Here is a 21,990-nt window from a genome sequence, read left to right as displayed (position 1 = left end):
TATCCTTGAATGCCAGTCACAGCAATGAACAGCAAACTGTTGCTCATATTTTGACAGATTCATATTCTGACAGATTCATATTTTGAATGGCCAAGTTTTACAAGCCCCACATGAAGCCAAGTGACTCAATAAAAAGTTTATTTTCCTGGATATAAAACAGTAACATATTTTGGACAAAAAGGGAGAAAAACGGTGTTAAAAACTACTCATTTTGTAAGATTAAGAACAAGAGAATAAAAAAATCTTTAAATGTAAGACCAAGCAGTGTTTAATATCTATTTATTTCTTCTGGAGACAGTTCTTATAAACTAACCCCATTAATCTGAACTGCGAGTGGTGTGAATTACAAACTCTCTGAAAAAAGAATTTCATTACAGTGCACATAGTTAGTGGAAGAGAAATAAGCAAATATTTTCTGCTAAATATCTTTACGAATGATTTAAGTTACATATTATAAAATGTAAACATTTAGTTTTAAATGGATGTGCCTGTAAAAATGCTAGTCTCTTAAGTGACTGAAAATTTCCTTTACAATATTGTTAACCATAACGGGCTAAAATTTCATTCATCTAGATTAGATTGGTGGTTACCAGAGGGGAAGCGGGGAGGGAGAAAGGGGTGTGACTAGGCACATGTGTATGGTGATGGATCGTAATTAGTCTTTGGGTGGTCAACATGATATAATCTCTACATAGAAATCAAAATATAATGACGTACACCTGAAATTTATATAATGGTATAAACCAATGTTACCTCAATAAAAAAAGATGGAAAATTAAGTTAAATTAAAAAAATAATAAAGTACATACTTTAGGAAAAAAAAGATTTCGTTCATCTAGCCTTATCAGGTATTCTTTTAAAAGTGAGATTTCCATATAACTGATATTTATCTTTAAAAGTGCAAATTATTTAAATTTTAATAAAAATATTTCTAAAATGCATTACATATTTGTGTCCTAAAACAAGAATACACTGAACATCATGTAACCTTTTCAGGAGTCATCACACACACTGCTTTACTGGGCCACAAGGCAATGACAGCCTCAGGGGATCATCTAAGTAAATACAACTGTCTCTATACTGAGTGGCCATCACAGTGCTTTGAGCTTTTACGTGATTTGCTTGGAGAGAAAAAAAATACTTTTACTTTTTAATAAATTAATTACATACACATTGTCAGAATTTAGGACTTTATAGATTAGAAAAAAATTCACTACCCCACAATTCAGAGATAATCTAAATTTTCTGGACTTTTTACTTTATGGATAAGTAGACATTAATATATACTTTAATTTTTAAATTTTTTATGTAAAAATGGGACACTACAGGCATACTGTTTATATACCTGCTTTAATCTCTTAAAATAGCATGGATATCTTTTCCTGTCGATACACTCTCACCATCATTTTTAATAACTACTATATGCAAAACCTTCTGTTATAGAATACACCATAATTTATTTTGCCCAATCCCCTGGACAACTAGGAAATTTCCAAAACTTCACAATTATTAAAAACAATGTGATGAATATCCTTAAATACGATCTTACATACATTTCAAAGTATTTCTTGATAACCCTCCAGGAACAGAACTCCTGGATAAAGGGCTTATTTTGCCAATATTTATCAAAAAAGGTTGGGGGTGAGGTTTTGTCTCACTCACAATACCCAGTGGGACTGAAGTCCTATCTTTTTTTTTTTTTTGTCCTCAAATGTTGTCTTGATTTTTCTGGACCATTTAGTCTTTCAGAGAAACCTTAAATTTAAATCTTCTTTAGGCAGATTTTTTTTAATTACGTATATATATTACATTACATATATATGTCAATTTAGGGAGAACTGACATCTTTACAATACCAACCAACTCTTCTATCAGGAACTGGGTATGTTTCTCCATTTATTTAAGTCTTCCTTGTTGCTTTATTTAAATAAACACAACACATTTCTTGTTAAGTTTATTCTTAAGTATTAAAAATTTTTTGTTGGGGGCCGGCCTGGTGGCATAGCGGTTAAGTTCCTGCGCTGCGGCGGCCCGGGGTCTGCTGGTTCGGCTCCTGGGTGTGGACCTACTCACCGCTCATCAAGCCATGCTGAGGCAGCGTCCCACATAGAAGAACTACAAGGACCTTCAACTAGGACATACAACTATGTACCGAGGTTTTGGGGAGAAAAAAAGAAAAAGACAAAGATTAGCAACAGATGTTAGCTCAGGGCCGCTTTTCCTCAAAAAAATACATATAAAAATTTTTTGTTGCAGGGACCGGCCCGTGGCGTAGCAGTTAAGTGCACTCACTCCGCTGCTGGCGGCCCGGGTTTGGATCCCGGTGCACACCAATGCACCACTTGTCAGGCCATGCTGTGGCGGTGTCCCATATAAAGTGGAGGAAGATAGACACAGATGTTTGCCCAGGGCCAGTGTTCCTGAGTAAAAAAAGAAGAGGACTGCCATGGATGTTAGCTCAGGGCTGATCTTCCTCATAAAAAAAAAAAAAAAATTTGTTGCTATTTTAACAGATATCAATATGACTACATGTTTTTTCTCCTTTAATCTATTAGGGTGAATTACAGTATCACGCTCCCTCATACTGACCATCTTTATACTCCCAGAATAAATTTGGGAATGGTGTTTTATACTGTATTTCCAGACAATATTGAAACTGAGGATGAAGGAGTTAAAATGTCCCTGGATTAGGGGGAAACCATGCCTTGTACCCACAAGATTAACTTGGGAAACAAAATAACAGAAGTTTCTGAGCTTGCCTTGCAGAACAGCAAGCGGATCACTGATAAGACAGTAACTTGCTGAACCAGACTAAGCATCCGGCAGGAGCAATGAGAAGCTACAATGACCACTGTAAACTTTAGCCCTATGCTTCCCTGCTCCCCTACCTAAAACTCCCAAAAAAACCCCTTGCTTGTAGCTTTTTGAGGAGTTCAGGATTACAGTGTTAGCTGCCCATTCTCCTTGCTCAGCGCTTTGCCATAAAATTCCTACTTTCTTCCACTACACCCAGTGTCAGACGGGCTTGCTGCGCGACTGGTGAGCGAACTCACTTCAGGTTCCATAACATCTGTTGGTGATACATTAGAATTTTGGGAAGATAACTGTAGGTCAAATTTAACTGCCTATTTGAAAGGTGGAGGGGAGATGCTAACTCATTTATTTCTGCCTTTCATTTGCATTCAATCTGTTCTTTCTACAGCTTTGTTTCATTTTATTTTTATTTCCCTAGCTTGAAGAAAATGCTTAGCTCATTAGTATTCTTTTTTCTTTCTTGCTTTAATAAAGACTGGCCAAATCTTATAAGTTTAGAATACTGTCATCTCATTATTTTCTAGAGTCTCTAATGGCAGTACTGATTTCTTCTTTCACCCAAAAGTGATTAGTAAACACTGCTGTTTTCTATATATTATGCTTATTTCCTTTCCCGTTTTTTTTTTTTTTTTACTATATTAATCAAGGTTTTCTTTGTTCCTCTTTGCCTCTAGTAATTTAGAAGTAAAAATATCATTTATATTCTAGTGGGGATTAATCTTAAAATTTTGTAAAAGCATGTTTGAATTTGTATTGTTCTACTAATAAAAGCACCTATTAATACATCTCTATTATTAAAATATATGGTAAAATTACCATGGGTTTTACTTCCCTCTTCCTACAGCCCAATTCTCCACATTTTCCAGAAATAATCTAGAACTTGGATACATAGTTTTTTTACATTTTCAGTTATTTCAAAAAAAGTTCACAACTATATTTAGAGTTAACTCTAGATTTTACTTGGCTTCATTGCCCAAACATACTTTCTATATCTATTCCACTTCTCACAGCACTTGGGTGACATCTCTCAATTATCTTCAGGAATCCAATATCAGAGTACATCAGTCTGATGTAAATCTGGTTTGTTCTTCTCTAAAGATAACTTGTTTTTCTACCTTGCAGGGGTTTTTCTTTATGCTGAATAGTTAGAAAATTCATGAGGATGTGAAGGTAAACAGTTAGCCATTGATGATTAGGTAGCTGGTAACTAAAGTTTTTTTTTTCTTTTTTGCAATTACTAATTATAGCTTTTAGTTGTTCCCCCATCCACTGTTAACTGTGCTGCTTAGACAATATATTATCCTGACTCCCACTAGGTTCCTATAGATAACATCTCCCTGGTGCCTAGGTCACCACGGTAATGGGTGTTTGAGCTGTTTTTCAGGAATTAGGACCCCCTTGTCCAGTTCAGGTTGGTTGAGACCACCAATCCATCAATTGGGCCTGCACAGATGCCCGATAGGTGACCTTCTGACATCAAGAGGCTAAAAACTCTACTCTTAGATCATGCTAACACCATCATTTTGTGAACATGTGTCCTATGAAGAGCCATGAAGTTTGACTACACTTGGGCCGACCATCAATTACCCCACTTCTCCTTACCTCCAATCATGTATCCACATACTTCAGACCACCTTGTCCTCTACCCCATAAATATCCCTGAGTCCCCATTTTTGAGGAGGTGAATCTGAGACTCGTTCTCCCGCTTCCTCACTTGGCCACCTTGTGATTAAAACTCTCTCTCTATGGCTATAATTACCAAGACAAAAAACAACAAATGTTGGAGAGGATGTGGAGAAACAGGAATCCTCATACACAGCTGGTGGGAATGCAAATTGGTGCAGCCTCTATGGAAAACGGTATGGAGATTCCTCAAAGAATTAAAAATAGAGATGCCCTATGATCCAGCCATCCCACTACTGGGAATCTATCCAACGAACCTGAAATCAACAATCCAAAGAGGCTTATGCACCCCTATGTTCATTGCACCATTATTCACCATAGCCAAGAAGTGGAAGCAACCTAAGTGTCCCTCGACTGACGACTGGATTAGGAAAATGTGGTATATATATACAATGGAATACTACTCAGCCATAAAAAAAGACAAAATCGTCCCATTTGCAACAACATGGATGGGCCTGGAGCGTATTATGTTAAGTGAAATAAGCCAGAAAGAGAAAGACAAACACTGTATGATCTCACTCATATGTGGAATATAAACCAACACATGGACAGAGAAAACTGGACTGTGGTTACCAGGGGCAGTGGGGGTGGGGGGTGGGCACAAGGGGTGAAGGGAGTCATATATATGGTGATGGACAAACAAAAATGTACAACCCAAAAATTTCACAATGTTAGAAACCATTAAAACATCAATAAAAAAAAAAAACTCTCTCTCTGCTGCAATCTTGTCATCTCGGTGACTGGCTTTCTGGGCAACAGTCAAAAACCAACCTGGTTCAGTAACAGACGCACCTAGGTTTTTATGCTTTTTAAATATATTTCTGGTGAAGACTTTGCAGTCCCCTTTGATCTTGAGATTCAAGGCTTTCTTTGGCTCAGAGACATTCTTCTGCTATTACCTTGGTTATTGCTTCACCTCAGTTTCCTCTGTTCTCTCTTTTAGGAACTCATATCACAGAGATTTGAGACCTTTCTTCATATGTTTTAAATGCTCTCTCACAAAATTAATTTTTAAGATCTTTTTCCTGAATGCTGAGAGACTTTTCTCAAGCTAATATTCTGCACTATTTTGCTAGAGAGTCCTGAATTTTTAAACAATTATGTTTTATAACTTTAAGAACTCTTTTCCTGTTCTCAGTTTATTTTTACAATCCACTCTTGTCATTTGGGGAATCTGAATTCCAGTTTTCTCTATTTCTTATACTATTTTATATGCTCTAAATGATTCCATTAGTCTCATTTTCTTGAGGTGCTGAATTTTTCATATGTCTGACATTCGTTTGTTCATCTTTACAGAAAGAAAGTGCAGGCATCAGCCCTTACCCAAGCTTTTGTGGATGCTCACACTGTTTAATATCAAAATCCCCTAAGTCTCACATGTGTGGGTGGAACCTTCTCTGGTGTCAAATAATAATGCAGACTTTTTCTTATGACTGTGTTTTCATCATTTCAATGATAAATAAGAACAACAACAAAAAAACTCTTGCTGCATAGGATTAAGGCCCTGGAAAACTATACCCATTTCTCATTTTCTATCACTATTCTTGGTGTCAATTTTTACTGCTATTTGTCCAACTGTGTCTGACAACTTTCTCTTGTTTTAAAATCAGACCTCAGAATTTTCCTTGAAACTATCAAGGAGCCAGTCTATTAAGTGCCATAAGAAAAGTATGCTCACATTTAAAGTAAACATAAAAAGAGAACTTATTTTTGCCTGAGGGAGTGAAGAGCATGAATAGACCTAAAGAATGAGCAGGAGCACGCCATGTAAACAAGCAGGGAAAGAAGGGTCCAGGCAGAAAAATGGCTTGTGCAAAGTGACAAAGATGTGAAAGTACATAAAAAATAAATGAATAAGGGGCCGGCCTGGTGGAATAGAGGTTAAGTTCGCGTGCTCTGCTTCAGCAGCCTGGGGTTCGCAGGGTCGGATCTCAGGTGCAGACCTACACACCACTCATCAAGCCACGCTGTGGCAGTGTCCCACATACAAAACAGAGGAAGACTGGCAACAGATGTTAGCTCAGGGCCAATCTTCCTCACCAAAAAACAAACAAACAAAATAAATGAATGAAAGAATGAATAACTGATGTCTTGCAACAATATAAGCAACACAAGACTTGTGGCGCCCAGGAGAGGGAAATACAAGAAATGAGGATGAACAGGTGGAGACAGATCAGATAAGGCAGGCATTTGTTCATGCTTCATTTACCCAATACACATAAAGAATCCTGCAAACTATAAAGATAGTATTGTAAATGAGGAGGGAGGGGGGAAAGAGGAATGAATTATTCAACAAACAGTATGATAAAACCAGGTAGTTATTTAGAAAAAAAAATTGGTTAGGAAAATGACAAGGATTCCCACTTTCACCACTTCTATTCAACACAGTACTGGAAGTTCTATCCAGAAGGCAAAAAAAGAAATAACAGGCATCCAAATTGGAAAAAAAGTTGTTAAACTATCTCTATTCACAAGTGACATGATCTTATATGTAGAAAACTTATTCAGCAAAAGAACTGTTCAAGCTAATAAATTCAGCAAAGTTGCAAAATACAAAATCAACACACAAAAATAAGTTGTATTTCTATACACTAGCAATGAATAAACCAAAAAAAGAAATTAAGAAAACAATCACATTTACAATACAATCAAAAAGAATAAAATACTTAAGAATAAACTTAACTGAGAAGGTAAAAGACTTGTACACTGAAAACTACAAAACATTGCTGAAAGAAATTAAAAGACAACCTAAATAAACAGAAAGACATCCCATAGTCATGAATTGTAAGACTTAATATTAAGACGACAAAACTACCCAAAGCAATACAGGCATACCTCATTTTATTGCAGTTCACTTTATTGCACTTCCCAGATATTGCATTTTTTACAAATTGAAGGTATGTGACAACCCTGTGTCGAGCGAGTCTACTGGCGCCCTTTTTCCAACAGCATTTGCTCACTTTGTGTCTCTGTGTCACATTTTGGTAATTCTCACAATATTTCAAACTTTTTCATCATTATTATATTTGTTATGGTGATCTGTGATCAATGATTTTTGATATTACTAGTGTAATTGTTTTGGGGCACCATGAACCATGCCTGCATAAGACAGCAAACTTGATAAATGTGTGTGTTCTGACTGCTCCATCGACCAGCCATTCTCTCATCTCTCCTCCTCTCCTTGGGCCTTCTATTCCTTGAGACAAAAGAATACTGAAATCAGGCCAATTAACAACCCTACATGGGCCTCTAAGTATTTAAGTGAAAGGAAGAACTGCATGTCTCTCACTTTAAATCAAAAGCTAAAATGATTAAACTTAGTTTGGAAGGTATGCCAAAAGCCAAGATAGGCTGAAAGCTAGGCCTCTTGTGCCAAACAGCCAAGTTAGGAATGCAAAAGAAAAGTTCTTGAAGAAAATTACAAGTGCTACTCCCATGAACACACAAATCGTAAGAAAGCAAAACAGGCTTATTACTGATATGGAAAGTTTTAGTGGTCTGGAAAGAACAAACCAGCCACAACATTCCCTTAAACCAAAGCCTAATCCAAAGCAAGGCTCTAACTCTATTCAACTCTATGAAGGCTGAAAGAGGTGAGGAAGCTGCAGAAGCCAAGTCTGAAGCCAGTAAAGGTTGGCAGAAGATGCCATCTACAGAGAAGTCAATGCCTGGCTTCAAAGAACAGGCTGATTCTTGGTAGGGGCTAATGCAGCTAGTGACTTTAAATTGAAGCCAGTGTTCATTTACCATTCCAAAAATCCTAGGGCCCTTAAGACTTATGCTAATCTACTTTGCCTGTGCTCTATAAATGGAACAGTAAATGCTGAATGACAGCACATCTGTTTACAAAACGGTTTACTGAATATTTTAAGCCCACCGTTAAGACCTACTGCTCAGAAAAAAAGATTCCTTTCAAAATTTTACTGCTCATTGACAATGCACGTGTTCACTCAAGAGCTCTGATGGAAATGTACACTGAGATTAATGTTGTATTCACGCCTGCTAACATAACATCCGTTCTGCAGCCCATGGGTCAAGGAATAATTTCGACTTTCAAGTCTTATTATTTAAGGAATACACTTTGAGGCCTGCCCGGTGGCATAGCGGTTAACTTTGCATGCTCTACTTTGGCGGCCCAGGGTTCACAGTTTCGGATCCGGGGTGCAGACCTACACACCACTTAAGACATGCTGTGGCAGGGGTCACACGTATAAAGTAGAGGAAGATGGGTGTGGATGTTAGCCCAGGGCCAATCTTCCTCAGCAAAAAGAGGAGGACTGGCAACAGATGTTAGCTCAGGGCTAATCTTCCTAACAAAAAAAAGAAGAACTATACTTCATAAGGCTATGGCTACCATAGATAGTGATTCCTCTGATGGATCTGAGCAAAGTAAACTGAAAACCTTCTGGAAAGGATTCACCATTCTAGATGCTATTAAGAACATCTGTGATTCAGGGGAAGTGGTCAAGATATCAACATTAACAGGAGTTTATAAGAAATTTATTCCAACCCTCATGGATGACTTTGAGAGATTCAAGACATCACGGGAGGAAGTAACTTTCAGATGTGGTGGAAAAGCAAGAGAACTAGAATTAGAAGTTGAGCCTGAAGGATGTGACTGAATGGCTGCAATCTCATGATAAAACTTTTAATAGATAAGGAGTTGCTCCTCATGGATGAGCAAAGAAAGTTGTTTCTTGAGATGGAATCTACCCCTGTGAAGATCCTGTGAAGACAGTTGAAATATCAACAATGTATTTAGAATATGACATAAAATTAGTTGATAAAGCAACAGCAGGGTTTGAGAGGACTGACTCTAATTTTGAAAGTAGTTCTACTGTGGGTAAAATGCTATCAAAAAGCATCACATGCTACAGAGAAATCGTTCATGCAAGGAAGAGTCAATCGATGCAGCAAACTTCACTGTCTCATTTTAAGAAATTGCCACAGCCACCTCAACCTTCAGCAATCACCACCTTGATCAGTCAGCAGCCATCAACATCAAGGCAAGACCTTCTAGCAGCAAAGAGATTACGACTTGTTGAAGGCTCAGATGATGTGATGCAGTTTTTAGCTATAACGTATTTTTAATTAAGGTAGGTAGATTATTTTTTTAGACATAATGCTTTTGCACACTTAATAGACTATAATATAGTGTAAACATAACTTTTATATTTACCAGGAAACCAAAAAGTTCATGTGACTTGCTTTATTTAAGTTCATGCGACGGCATCTCCAAGGTATGCCTGTATACTGATTCAATGTAATTAATCCCTATCAAAATTCCAATGACAATTTTTGCAGAAATGGAAAAACTCATCCCAAAATTCATACGGAATTTCAAGGGACCCTGAATAGCCAAAACAGTCTTGAAAAGGAGTAACAAAGTTGGAGGACTCACACTTCCTGATTACAAAACTTACTACAAAGCTACAGTAATCAAATTTGTGTAGATCAATGGAATAGAATACAAAGTTCAGAAATAAACCCTTAGATCTATGGTCAATTGATATTCGACAATGTAGCTAAGACCACCCAATGTGGAAAGAACAGTTTCTTCAACAAATAGTGTTGGGAAAACTGGATATCTACATGCAAAAGAAAGAAGTTGGACCCTTACCATATACAAAAATTAACTAAAAATTAATCAAAGACCTAACTGTAAGTGCTAAAACTATAAGACTCTTAGAAGAAAACAGAGATTGAAAATATTCATGATCTTGGATTTGGCAATGGTCTCTTAAACTATGACACCAAAAACACAGGTGACAAAAGAAAAACAGATAAATTGGACTTCACCAAAATTAAAAACTTTTGTGCATCAAATGACACTATCTATAGAGTGAAAAGAAAACCCACAGATTAGGAGGAAATATCTGCATATCATACATCTGACAAGGGACTAATAACCAGAATATATAAAGAATTCCTACAATTCAACAACAAAAGGACAAAAAATTTAAAAATAGGCAAAGACACTTATTAGAATGGCCAAAATTTGAAACACCACCAAATGTTGACAGGGATATAGAGCAACAGTGACTTTCATTCACAGCTGGTAGGAAGACAAAGCAGTACAGCCACTTTGGGAGACAGTTTGGCAGTTTCTTATAAAACAAAACATTCTCTTACCATATGATCCAGCAATTGCACTCCTTGGTATTTACCCAAAGGAGTTGAAAACTTATGTCCACACAAAAACCTGCACATGGATGTTTATAGCAGTTTTATTCATAACTGCCAAAACTTGGAAGCAATGAAGATGTCCTTCAGAAGGTGAATGGATAAATAAACTGTGTTACATCCAGACAAAGGAATATTATTCAGTGTTAAAAAGAAATGAGCTATCAAGCCATGGAGACATGGAGGAAACTTAAATGCATATTACTAAATGAAAAAAACCAATCTGAAAAGGCTACACTGTATGATTCCAAGTATATGACATTCTGGAAAAGGCAAGACTATGGAGACAGTAAAAAGATTAGTGTGGTTGTGAGGGGTTGGGAGATGGAGAGGAGGGATGAATAGGCAGACCACAGAAGATTTTTAGGGCAGTGAAAATATTCTGTATGATGTCATAATGATGGATACACGTACATTTGTCCAAACTCATAGAACATACATCACCAAAAGTGAACCCCAAGGTAAACTATGGACTTTGGGTGAGTATGATGTGTTAATGTCAAGGTAGGTTCATCAGCTTTAACAAATTTACCACTCTGATGGGAGATTTTGATAATGGGGGAGGCTATACATGTGTTGGGGTAGGGGGTATATGAAAAATCGCCTATCTTCTCCCTCAATTTTGCTGTGAACCTAAAACTGCTCTAAAAAAATAAAGTCAATTAAAAAAAAAGGCAAAGGTCTTGAATAGACATTTCTCTGAAGATACACAAATGGTCAATAAGCACATGAAAAAGATGCTCAACATCCTTAGTCATTAGGGAAATGGAAATCTAAACCACGATGAGATACTACTTCATACCCACTAGCGTGCCTATAATTTAAAAAATGGAAAATAATAAGTGTTAGTGAGGATGTGAAGAAACCTGAATCCTCGAACAACGCTGGTGGTAATGCAAAACGTTGCAGCCACTGTGGAAAACAGTTTAGCAGTTCCTCAAAAACCTAAACATAGAATTACCACATTATCCAGCAATTCCACTTCTAGGTCTAAAACCAAAAGAATTAAAAACAGGGACTCCAATGGATATTTGCACACCAAGGGTCATAATGGCATTATTCACAACAGCTAAAAGGTGGAAACAACCCAAGTGTCTGTTAACACTTGAATGTACAAACAAAATGTGGTATTATATATACAGAAAAATATTAGCCATAAAAAGGAATGAAGTTGATATAGGCTACAATATGGTTCAACCTTGACAACAACATGCTAAGTGAAATAAGTCAGACACAAAGGGATAAATATTGTATGATTCCACTTGAATGAAGTACCTAGAACAGGGAAATTCTCAGAGATCAAAAGTAGAGTAGAGGTTACCAGGGGCTAGCAGATGGGGGAATACAGAGTTATTGCTTAATGGGTACACAGTTTCTGTTTGGGGTGCTCAAAGGGTTTTGGAAATAGTGGTGATGGTTGCACAACAGCGTAAATGTAATGAACAACATTGAATTGTACACTTAAAAATGGTTAAAACGGCAAATTTTGTTATACTAACCAGTTTCTTCTTCCCAGAGATACTTTATCCATATATAAGTTGTCACCTGACTTCCTCCCTCCCTCTCTCCCTCTATCCCACCCCTGTGAAACAAACATTAGCGTACTGTTGTGCACCTTGCTTTTTTCACTTAATATATACTGGAAATCCTTCCATATAGATCTCATGTGTTCATTTTAACAGTTGAATAGGGGCCAGCCCCGTGGCGTAGCGGTTAGGTGCGCACGCTCCGCTGCTGGCAGCACAGGTTCGGATCCCAGGCGTGCACCAATGCACTGCTTGTCAGGCCATGCTGTGGCAGCATCCCATATAAATGGGCACAGATGTTAGCCTAGGGCCAGTCTTCCTCAGCAGAAAAAAAAAAAAAAAAAGAGGAGGATTGGCATGGGTGTTAGCTCAGGGCTGATCTTCCTCACACACAAAAAAAAAACAAAAAAAATAACAGTTGAATAGTATTCATTATTTAACCGCGCACCTATAATGGACACGTAGGTTATTCCTAGTCTTTAGCTATTACAAACAATGCTGCATTGAATAACCCTCCAAAGACGCTGTATCAACATACACTTACATCAATAGTGTAAGAAAGTCCCTATTTCCCTATACCTTCACCTACACAGTTATATTATCAAACATTTTGATCTTTGTCTGATAGGTGAAAAATGGTCTTACTGTAGTTATAATTTGCAATTGTTATTATGAATGAAGTTGAACAGCTTCTCTTATTTTTAAAAGCCATTTGTATTTCCTTTCTCTTTTTGATATGTAGGAGCTCTTTATTATGGAAGTTAAGCCTTTGTCATATACGGCAAATATGTTTTCAATTTACTGATTATCTCTTGACCTTGCTTATGGTATTTTTTCATGTAGAAAATTAAAATTTTCATAAAATCAGATTTATCAGCCTTTTCTAGGTTTTTCTGCCATGGCTTAGAAAGGCCTTCTCTATTCTACAACCACAAAAAATTTTCTCCAGTGTTTTCTTATACAATTTTATGATTTCATTTCTTTTGTTTAAATCATTGCTTAACCAGGATTTTATTTTGGTATAAGGAATGAGGTAGATATCCAATTAAATTTTTTTGTGGTAAAACATACAGTAGTTGGGTTAAATATTCTCTGCCCCTAATGGCTTACCAACAAGAAATAACGACTTTAATGGAGCGTTAAGTGGAACTACCACGCTGCTGACAGAGAATAGAGCATAGAGAATCTAGATAACATTTTCCAGGGGAAACAAATCATATGTATGCTTATTTGAGAAAGTGAAGAGCACACTTATGTTCATTTTAATTTTGCTTTCCCAGATCTTATCTGTTCCTATCTCTGGTTTACCCTCTGGAAGAGAGTGAGTAGAGTAAGAGAACAAGAAGATTAGGCAGGGAGACAGAAGGTAGGAGACTGCAAAGGAGCAATAATAGTTTTCCAATTGGGAACAGGGAATTCTGTGGATAGTAACAATCTGGGAGAAGCCAAAAAGAGCTGTTGGAGACTGTGGTTAAAATCAAGAAACTAAACAAGAGGCACGCTAGAAAGGCTAGGGGACAAATACAACTATCTGGATTTCCACAATTGTAGGTATCAGTAATCTATAGAATGTATGTCAAAGGCAAAACACAGTATGATTTCTCTATTGGGTCACCATTCCCAAGGCTGCTTTCCCTTAAAGCAGTGGTCCTTACCCTTTGAGAAATCAGAGATCCATTTAAGAATCTCCCAACACCTATGGAATCACCTAGAAACTAAATACCCAGGTACATACATATATACACATAATTTAGCCTACAGTTTCAGGGGACTTGGAAATCCCTTTCCAGTCTGATTCATGGATCCCAGATACTGTTTTAAAGGCCCCCAGTCCTAAAATGACCCTACCCATTATAACACATTCCACTCCCCTCCCTGCCATCAAAAATTTAAATGATTCCCTCAGTGCCATTAATCTCAAGTAGATCATAAGAAGGCAACATAGGCGGTCACATTGGCAAATTAGGACAACAGTGAAATGAGAATCTCAAGGACTAGATTTGGGCCCCAGCTATGTCACTAACGGACATGGTAACTTTACATAAGTCACAACCTCATGTTCGAAGGGTGTATCCTCAGCTGTGAATGGGGTGGGGGTGAGGTGGAATAAACCAAGGTGCTGACATTTTAGAAGGGGAGCAGTATTCTTTGTTTAGTGAATACTTACTGAGCATCTAACATGTCTCAGACCTACAAGCAGACGGTGGGGAAACAAAAAACAATGCAACCCTCAAGGAGCTACACAGACAAGCAGTCACTTACAAAACAATGTGATTCATACTCTAAAAAAGAATATAGAGGGCTCAGGAATCAGAGAAAAAGGAGCATATCACTTTGCCTAAGGAGACTAAAGTCTAGTCTGGAAGATGTTTCCCAGATAGATAAAGTAGGCACAGAGTATATCCAACATGTGCAGACTCCAAGGTGTGAGAAAGCAGGTGATTTTCAAGGAAATTCAAGGAGTTTGATACAGCAAAGGCCTGTGCAACCATGTAAAAGCACTGAGCACTAAGATCAAACAATAGTAGGAGAATTTGTACCGAGAAGTGTTTTAGAATAAGACAGCTTTGATTCATCCTGCCTAACTGGCTGCCCACTGTAAGTATGAAAAGAATAAAGTTTGCTTGATAACTTACTTCTAAAAATTAGCTGACTCACAAATCGTAAAAACTGCTCTTACTCTGATAATATGTGAACTATTTCTAATAAAGAAAAATGACCAGTTAAGAGCTCAATGGTTCCTAAAGTCTGATTAATTAACCAAATTCCTTCCGGGCCACCACTTACTAGAAACATTATTCCATGACTTAGCTTTTGCCATTTCCCTACAGTTTTACTCTCTTCTCCAACAGGCTCACAAAACTCCATTCCTTTTCTCTGCCCTTCTCATGCTCCAGCCTGATTCAGACAGCAATCAGTAGTGACTAAAGGAAAGGCAAAAAGCAATTCATGAATATTTCTCAAAAAAACAGAACTAAACTCAGACTACAATAATGTTACTAGTTTGTCAGTCAGAGCAAATTAAGACCTTTCCAGCAATCTCACCTCTGCCAATTGTGCCCTTTTGAGGCCAATCTTCCACCTGTGTGCTCTTGATCCCACCAGCTCCTGTTTTCCAAGGTTTCTGGCTCCAAAAACTATCCCTATTTCTTCAACCTCCAATCTCTCTCGTTAGGCTTATCCTCCTAATCATGTAAACATATCAAGTCACCCTTCTCTGGTAAGAAGTCATTATTCAACAGATATTTATCAAGTGCCTAGTAGGTGCCTGATTCTGCGCAAGGCATTGGCACTGTCTACATGAAGCTCTGATGAGGCAGTGAAGAAGATAAACTCGAACTAATAGTCTGTTCTGCTCCAACTCAATTCATTCCCAAGAAACCTCCCATTATCAACAGTTATGTTATAAAAGCAACTGTTCAAATGAGGTTAAAAAGAGTAAGGGAACAGAAGAGCTTCAGTCTCAAAATAAATTCATTTTTCCTGCAAGACCGTCAATAAGGTATAAAGTGTAAGTTCTCATACCACTAAGCAAGTCTAGCTTTTAGTTACATCGAGGTTTTGCTCAAGAGTAAAGCCTTTCTTTTCCTAGTCCAATTAGGATTGCCAAAAAAGCACAACTCTTCTCAAACATGATTATAAATATCACACACTGTTGTCATGTACAAAGCAGAAAGCCTAAATACTTTTTCCCTACTCAAGCGATAGTGGTTTGCTTAATGCAAACTGTGTTCCCTAAATAATCTGCTGCTGCACTACATCCAATGCACTGCTATTAAAGGGGAAGTCGGTGGGATGCTACAGAAGTATGTAAGAGGGGATCATACCCTGCATGGGAGGGTTGGGAAGGCCCCGTACGGAAGCGAGACTTCAGGGATGAGTAGGAGGTAGTTAAACAAAAGGGGAAAGAAAAGGGGGAAAAGCTGTGCTAAGGCAAAGAAAACTACATTTATAAAGGCCCTAAGGAGAGAATGGACATGCACATTTCAAGGAACAGAACCTAGTGGAAAAGAGGGAAGACAGTCATATGGGGAGGCAGGACATGTGGTCTTGTGAGCCATAGGAGGGGTCTGAATTTTACATTACGAGAAATCACTGAAAGTTTTAAGTAGAGAAGTCACATAATCATGCTTTATTTTAGCTACCTTTCCCCACTCCATCCCATCAAGTTGGGCTTCTCAACACTTGCTCTTGCTCCTTTGTACTTCTTTCCACCTTCTCTTCTCAATGCCTGGCATCTGACTTCTGTACTCCACTGAAATTGCTCTCTTTAAGATACTTGCTGATCTTCTAGTCTTGATTCAATGGGCCCTCTCAAGTTTTGACCTTATTTGTCCCATTCGCAGCATGTGGTCCTGCTGACCATCAACTCCCTCCACACCCCACCACCGATTTTCTCCCCACTTCTATGGCTATTCCTCTCCAGTCATTTTTGCAAGCTCCTCTTTCTCTACCTACACCTTTAAATGTTGTCGTCCGTCAAGATTCTTTCCTTGGCCTTCAGCATTTCCAAGCCTCTGTATTTTCCTTGGGTGATCTTATCCACGTCTAGGACCTCAAACATCACCTATGTGCTCATGATTTCCAAAATCATATTTACAGCTCAGACCTTTCCTGAACTCCAAATTTATATATTAAACTATTTCCATTTCGATGTCTTACAGATACCTCAAATTGAACAGTTTCAAAACCAAACAGATCTATCCCCTTACCATTTCAAATCTGTATCTCCCCTTCATTCCTCCTGCCACCGTCACTGTTCAGGAGCTCAACATTTCTCTTCAGGTCTACTCCAACAGACCACTTGCCTGTGCTACCTGCCTAGACTTAGCCCCATCCAACCCACTGGCAGAAGAACGCTCATGCTAAAAATAAATATAATATGATCGTCGTACTTCTGGGCTTAAAATTCCTTGGTGAGTCCTATCAAGTAGCTCAAATTCCTTAGTCTGATCTCCAAGGGCCTCAGAGGCTCTGTCTTACTCTCTGGCCTTATCTCTCCAGCACCTCAACTTCACACCACACTCCTTACCAGACTAAATTGTTGGCAGTTCTCTTGGCATTCTATGCACTGTGCCTTTACACACATTTCTTCCTTCTCAGGAACACTAATTCTCTCCCCCTCCCTCATTCTCTTCACCTGGCCAACTTGTCCTTCAACACTTAGGTAAGGCCCTCACTCCTCCAGGAAGCATCACCAGAACTCCCAGGTGCACCCCTTTGGGAATGTAAGCACTCTGTACTTAACACTAGCTTTTGCATTTATTACTTTTATGTTTTCACCTGCTTACCTATTTATTACTCCCCACAAGGCTGGATCCTTGAGAGCAGGGACTCAGTCTAACACCAGCACATAAGAGGTGTGTTATAAGTGAATGAATGAAAATATGGAATTGCAATGAGGCCCTCAAGAGAACAAGTCCTAGAATGTGAGCTCCTCAAGAGCAGGAACTTTGTCAGTGGCATTCTCTGCTGAATCTCCAAGGCCCAGAGCAAGGGCTGGCACACCACTGAGGCTCAGTACATATTTGCAGAATGGCTGAATGAATATTCTCGAGTCAAAGAAAACACTTAGCCTAAACTTTTCCTAGACTTGCTTTTCATTACTAACTTTGTGACCTACTCTTACTATAACAACCAGTGTGTATTGCATGATTTCTACTGTATTGACCAACCCACTGAGGTTGGATTCTGAGGCACAAGTTCATGGAAGGGTTTCCTTAACTCCTCGAAACTGAAGGCGCAATTTTGAGCGGATGTAAGTAACTGCATTTTTCTGGTGAGGGATTACCGTTTTCACTGAATTTTCAAGGATGTTAATGATACCAAACAAAAAAAATCAAACTGCTTAACCAAAATGTTAAGCTGAACTAAGTTGTAGCCATTCACCTTTCTCCTCTCAAATCTGCATTTTGATATATCACTAGCAACTTTGAGACAGCAGCCTCCACTAAAACAAATGTAACTAGAGAAGACAGCTGGTAGGCTCTTACATTAAGATTCCTACTAGAATTTGCATTTAAAATTTTCTATAATCGGAGAAGTCTTACCAGCATTCTTTAAAGTTAGTACCCTGTTCTAACACACTCTGTACTCATGTAAATCAGGGTATTTATTATACTTCCTGCTAATGTGTTCAAGAAGAAAATGTTACATTCTAAACATAACGACAAAGGAAACATTTTTTACTGTCATCTAATTAAATGGAACGGGGAAACACCCAGGATCATCCAGATTTACAGGAAAGCCCTTTTTTTCCCTTTTACTTTACAGAGTGAACCGAACAACAGGAGCAGCATTTAACTCACCACTTAATTCAACTTGGGGAATAATATACTAGTAATTAAACAATAAAAAACAAGCAATTAAATCATTTTAAAAGAGAAAAGTTCTGTTTGAATTAAAAGGTTCTCTAGTTAATCTAAAGAAGCTAGTCACAAGAGTTCAACTACATACGATTCTATTTATGAGTTCGAGAACAGGCAAGATTATTCTATGGTGATAAGAAATCTGAACAGTGGTGGCCTATGGGGTGGAGGACGGGGCACGATGGCACCTTCTGCGGTGGTGGAAAGGTTCTTTATTTTGATTTGAGTAGTGCTCGCACAGATGTACACATTTATGAAGCTTGCTTAACTACATACATAAGATCTTTGACTGTATGTAACGTATGCCTCCGTAAAAAAAAATTAAAAATAGAACGACATCCTTATTTCTTTTAACTATACAAAGCCTATTCTCGTTCCTGGAAGCTCTTTGTGGAGGACGACCCACACGCTGAGACACTGGGCTCTGACAAAATTAAGTCTGCTAATCCGCCAGGAGCTCTCGCCGCCACTACGGTTCGGGCACTGCCGCTTCGAGACGCCCAGGAGCCACCCACAGCAACCGAAGCAAGAGCCGGCCGCGCCTTCGGAAATGGGTGCCGCGGCCGGCCTCCGCCCGCTCGGCTACAGAACACCTGGCCGGCGGAAAAGGTGTCCGCGGGCAGAGCCAGGCACAGGGCCGTGCGAGTGACCGCGAGGCTGCAGCCCGCTCCCCAAGCAGCCCCCACGGCCTCGCAGTCCCCCGCCTCTCCCCACGGCCCCGCGCGGCTTCACCGCCCTCCGCCGTCTCTCAGCTCGCCCGCGGGCCTCACTGGTCACCCACCGCCAGCCCCGGCCTCCCGGGTGCCCCCGGGCCACGGAGCACGTCCGCGCCCACCACAAGGCGCCGCTGTGGCGCCACCTTCCAGAACTAACTCTGCGCTTGCGCTTACGATTAGCACTCTCATCGAAAATCTTTTTTTCAATAGGGACCGAAGACTCGGTCGGCGCAGGCGCGCCCCTGACGCGGCCCGCGCGCCGCAACTTCCGCCCCAAGCGGGAGGCGGGGGAGACGGGCGGGATCCCGGGTCCTCGGAGGAGGACAGCGGCTGATGCGCGCGACTCACCAAGTACAGTTGCTGCCAGCGATTCTGAGCATCCAACTCCTCAAACTCCCGCTCGATGGTAGCAGACATGGCGGCGGGAGCGAGCTGGCGCGACCAGAGCCTGCGCCAGCCGAGAGGCTCAGGCCCCGCACGACGATCCGGGGAGAGCGCTGGCGCTGCAGCGCATGCGCGCTCCGCTCGCAGCCCCGCCCCCACGCCGGTCTCCGCCGTCCGCGGGGAAAGTACCTGGAGCGTCGGACGTCAGCACGCTAACTCGCGCCGCGCGGGTTCGACTGCGGCTGGGCGGGGCGCTCGGGGGAGGCGTGATCCAGAGGGCGTCCAGGTGGATAGGGGGCGGGGCCCAGAGGCTGCTGTCCGGGGAGGCTGGGCAGAAGGTGGCCCGCCCCTTGGACTCCCGCGGACTGGCCCGAGGGAGGAGGTGGAGTACTGCGATGTTCCTAGGAATGCAGCAGGCCAAGCAAGTCCCGTGAGAAGACCCCCTCCTTCCTTCTTGCTGTCTCAATTGTCTTTTTCTTCTTAGTCTTAATATTTTTAAATGCGGTGTTTGAGTTTTATTTTAAACATCATCTAGGTCAGTTTAGCGACCTGTGACCAACTTTGGAACAAATTTCTTAGCGCTCTCGGAGAAAATAGACCAGCCTGGAAGCTAGCTCCTGTACGCCTTCGCGTTTTGTGCTCAATAAACCACCATAGCAAAAGGAGAGGCAACCTTTTCTGGAGTTAGGGAAAATACTGCTTGTTAAGTAAACGTTACACAACTTAAAAGTTAGTGTTACCTATAAAAAGAACAAATCATCTTTTACCAAACAAACGTGCTGGTTATGGAAGTCATCTTGCTTCAGAGTAAGATAATTCATTGTTGGTAAACTTATGTGCTTGAAATATCTTGTTGTATCATCTTTATAAGAAATGTGAAGAGTTAGAAAAATTTTAGCTGTGCAGTCGAATATTGAAATTTAAATTTTAATTAAGGGAATAACAAAGATTCCCTCCTTGACCAAACTCGACTCAAGTTCCTCTGAGTTTTGTGAAGTAGGCCTTGACTTTTGGACTTCCCTGTTTCTCTTGACATTGTCCAATTTTAGCAAGAATCCTGCTAAGTCAGTTTAGCCAGAATCACCCGTTTTCAATATCTGATCACCCTCGATATTTAATCAGATTCCTTATTCTCCGTCATCCCTTAAGTGATGTCTGATCATCCTGGCCTGCGTTCAGCAGCAAGAATCCTGTTAGGTCCGTTTAGCCAGAGTCCCCCTGATGTTTCCTCTGTTAAGACAGGAGGCCCAAAATGGAGTCGCTTGTTAAGCCACACATCACCAAACCTAGACTTAAGTTAATTACAGTTTAGGCTCTCCCAGAAATGGAATCTTAAATGAGTCAATCAGGAATCGTGATCAGCACTAGTTAGGTGATTGCCTTGATAGAGTCCTGGCATCCCCTAAAGGAAAGTAACCTTGCAATAAACCAATCGGATTTTTTGCCTAGTGTAACTAACTTGTTCCTGTTCCCTTTCTGCCTATAAAAGTCTCATTTTGTACAGCTCCTTGGAGCTCCTTTCTGCCTGCTAGGTTGGATGCTGCCTGATTCATGAATCGTTGAATAAAGCCAATAAGATAGACCTTTAAAATTTACTCAGATGAATTTTGTATTTTAACACCTCTTAGTAATTTTCCATCCACTGACTCCGCACCCTGCCCCTTGACTATAAATTCCCACTTGCCCGTTTTTATTCAGAGTTGAGCCCAATCTCTCTCCCACTGCAAGACCATCGCAGTGGTCTCTACACCTATCACACTAATCCTCCCCCGCCCCTTGAATAAAGTCTTCTTCACCTTATCATCTTCAACAAGGGTCATGGATAATTCTTTTCTTTAACAGAAATTAAGAATTCAGTTCCTCAGTCACCCACTAGCCACATTTCAAATGCTCAATAGCCACATGTGGCTAGGGGCTAATGTATCGCAGAGGGTGTATATCATTGAAGTTCTATGGGATAGAGCTGCCTGAGAGGATTAAAATGCTTGGGCAAAAAAAAAAGAAAACCTTTATACATGTAAAATAATGAAAACACTGATCAAAGAAAACAGTAAGCTATGGGAGCTAGAAGAAATCGTAGTAAGAGAAAATTAAGCAGTCAACCAGCCTTTCTTGGAATACGTGAAAGCTCCTTCCAGAAATACCTCACAATCTAATTGTCCTGGTTTCTGAAATTCTGTCATTGAAACTGATCATTTAAAGTCATGGGATCTGCCAGGGTACCCCATGATTGTTGGCATCAGTCAGCTCATCAGATTGCTTTCCAGCCTGAAAATATATACCGTTCTGTGAAGGCAAGGCAACCCGTTTGCCCAC

The 21,990-nt window shown here is 39.8% G+C and overlaps 1 protein-coding gene across 4 annotated transcripts in view; it reads right to left on the bottom strand.

Annotated features, from left to right (window-relative positions):
* PTPN2 (protein tyrosine phosphatase non-receptor type 2) overlaps window positions 1-19,791 on the bottom strand; it is a 94,850-nt gene extending 75,059 nt beyond the window's left edge. The window contains exon 1 of one of the 4 annotated variants that reach the window (XM_058556760.1): window positions 19,639-19,791. In XM_058556760.1, the coding sequence (XP_058412743.1) occupies window positions 19,639-19,707 (69 nt within the window). In that variant the 5' untranslated portion in view covers window positions 19,708-19,791. The remainder of the gene's footprint in view (window positions 1-19,638) is intronic. The other 3 variants (XM_058556757.1, XM_058556758.1, XM_058556759.1) reach the window with 3 other exon arrangements.
* Window positions 19,792-21,990: the final 2,199 nt, after the last annotated feature.

The sequence above is a fragment of the Diceros bicornis genome, chromosome 16 (genome assembly GCF_020826845.1).
Source record: "Diceros bicornis minor isolate mBicDic1 chromosome 16, mDicBic1.mat.cur, whole genome shotgun sequence".
Lineage (NCBI taxonomy): Eukaryota > Metazoa > Chordata > Mammalia > Perissodactyla > Rhinocerotidae > Diceros > Diceros bicornis.
The sequence above is the reverse complement of the archived record's forward strand: the minus strand, read 5'-3'. Positions and strand labels throughout refer to the sequence as shown.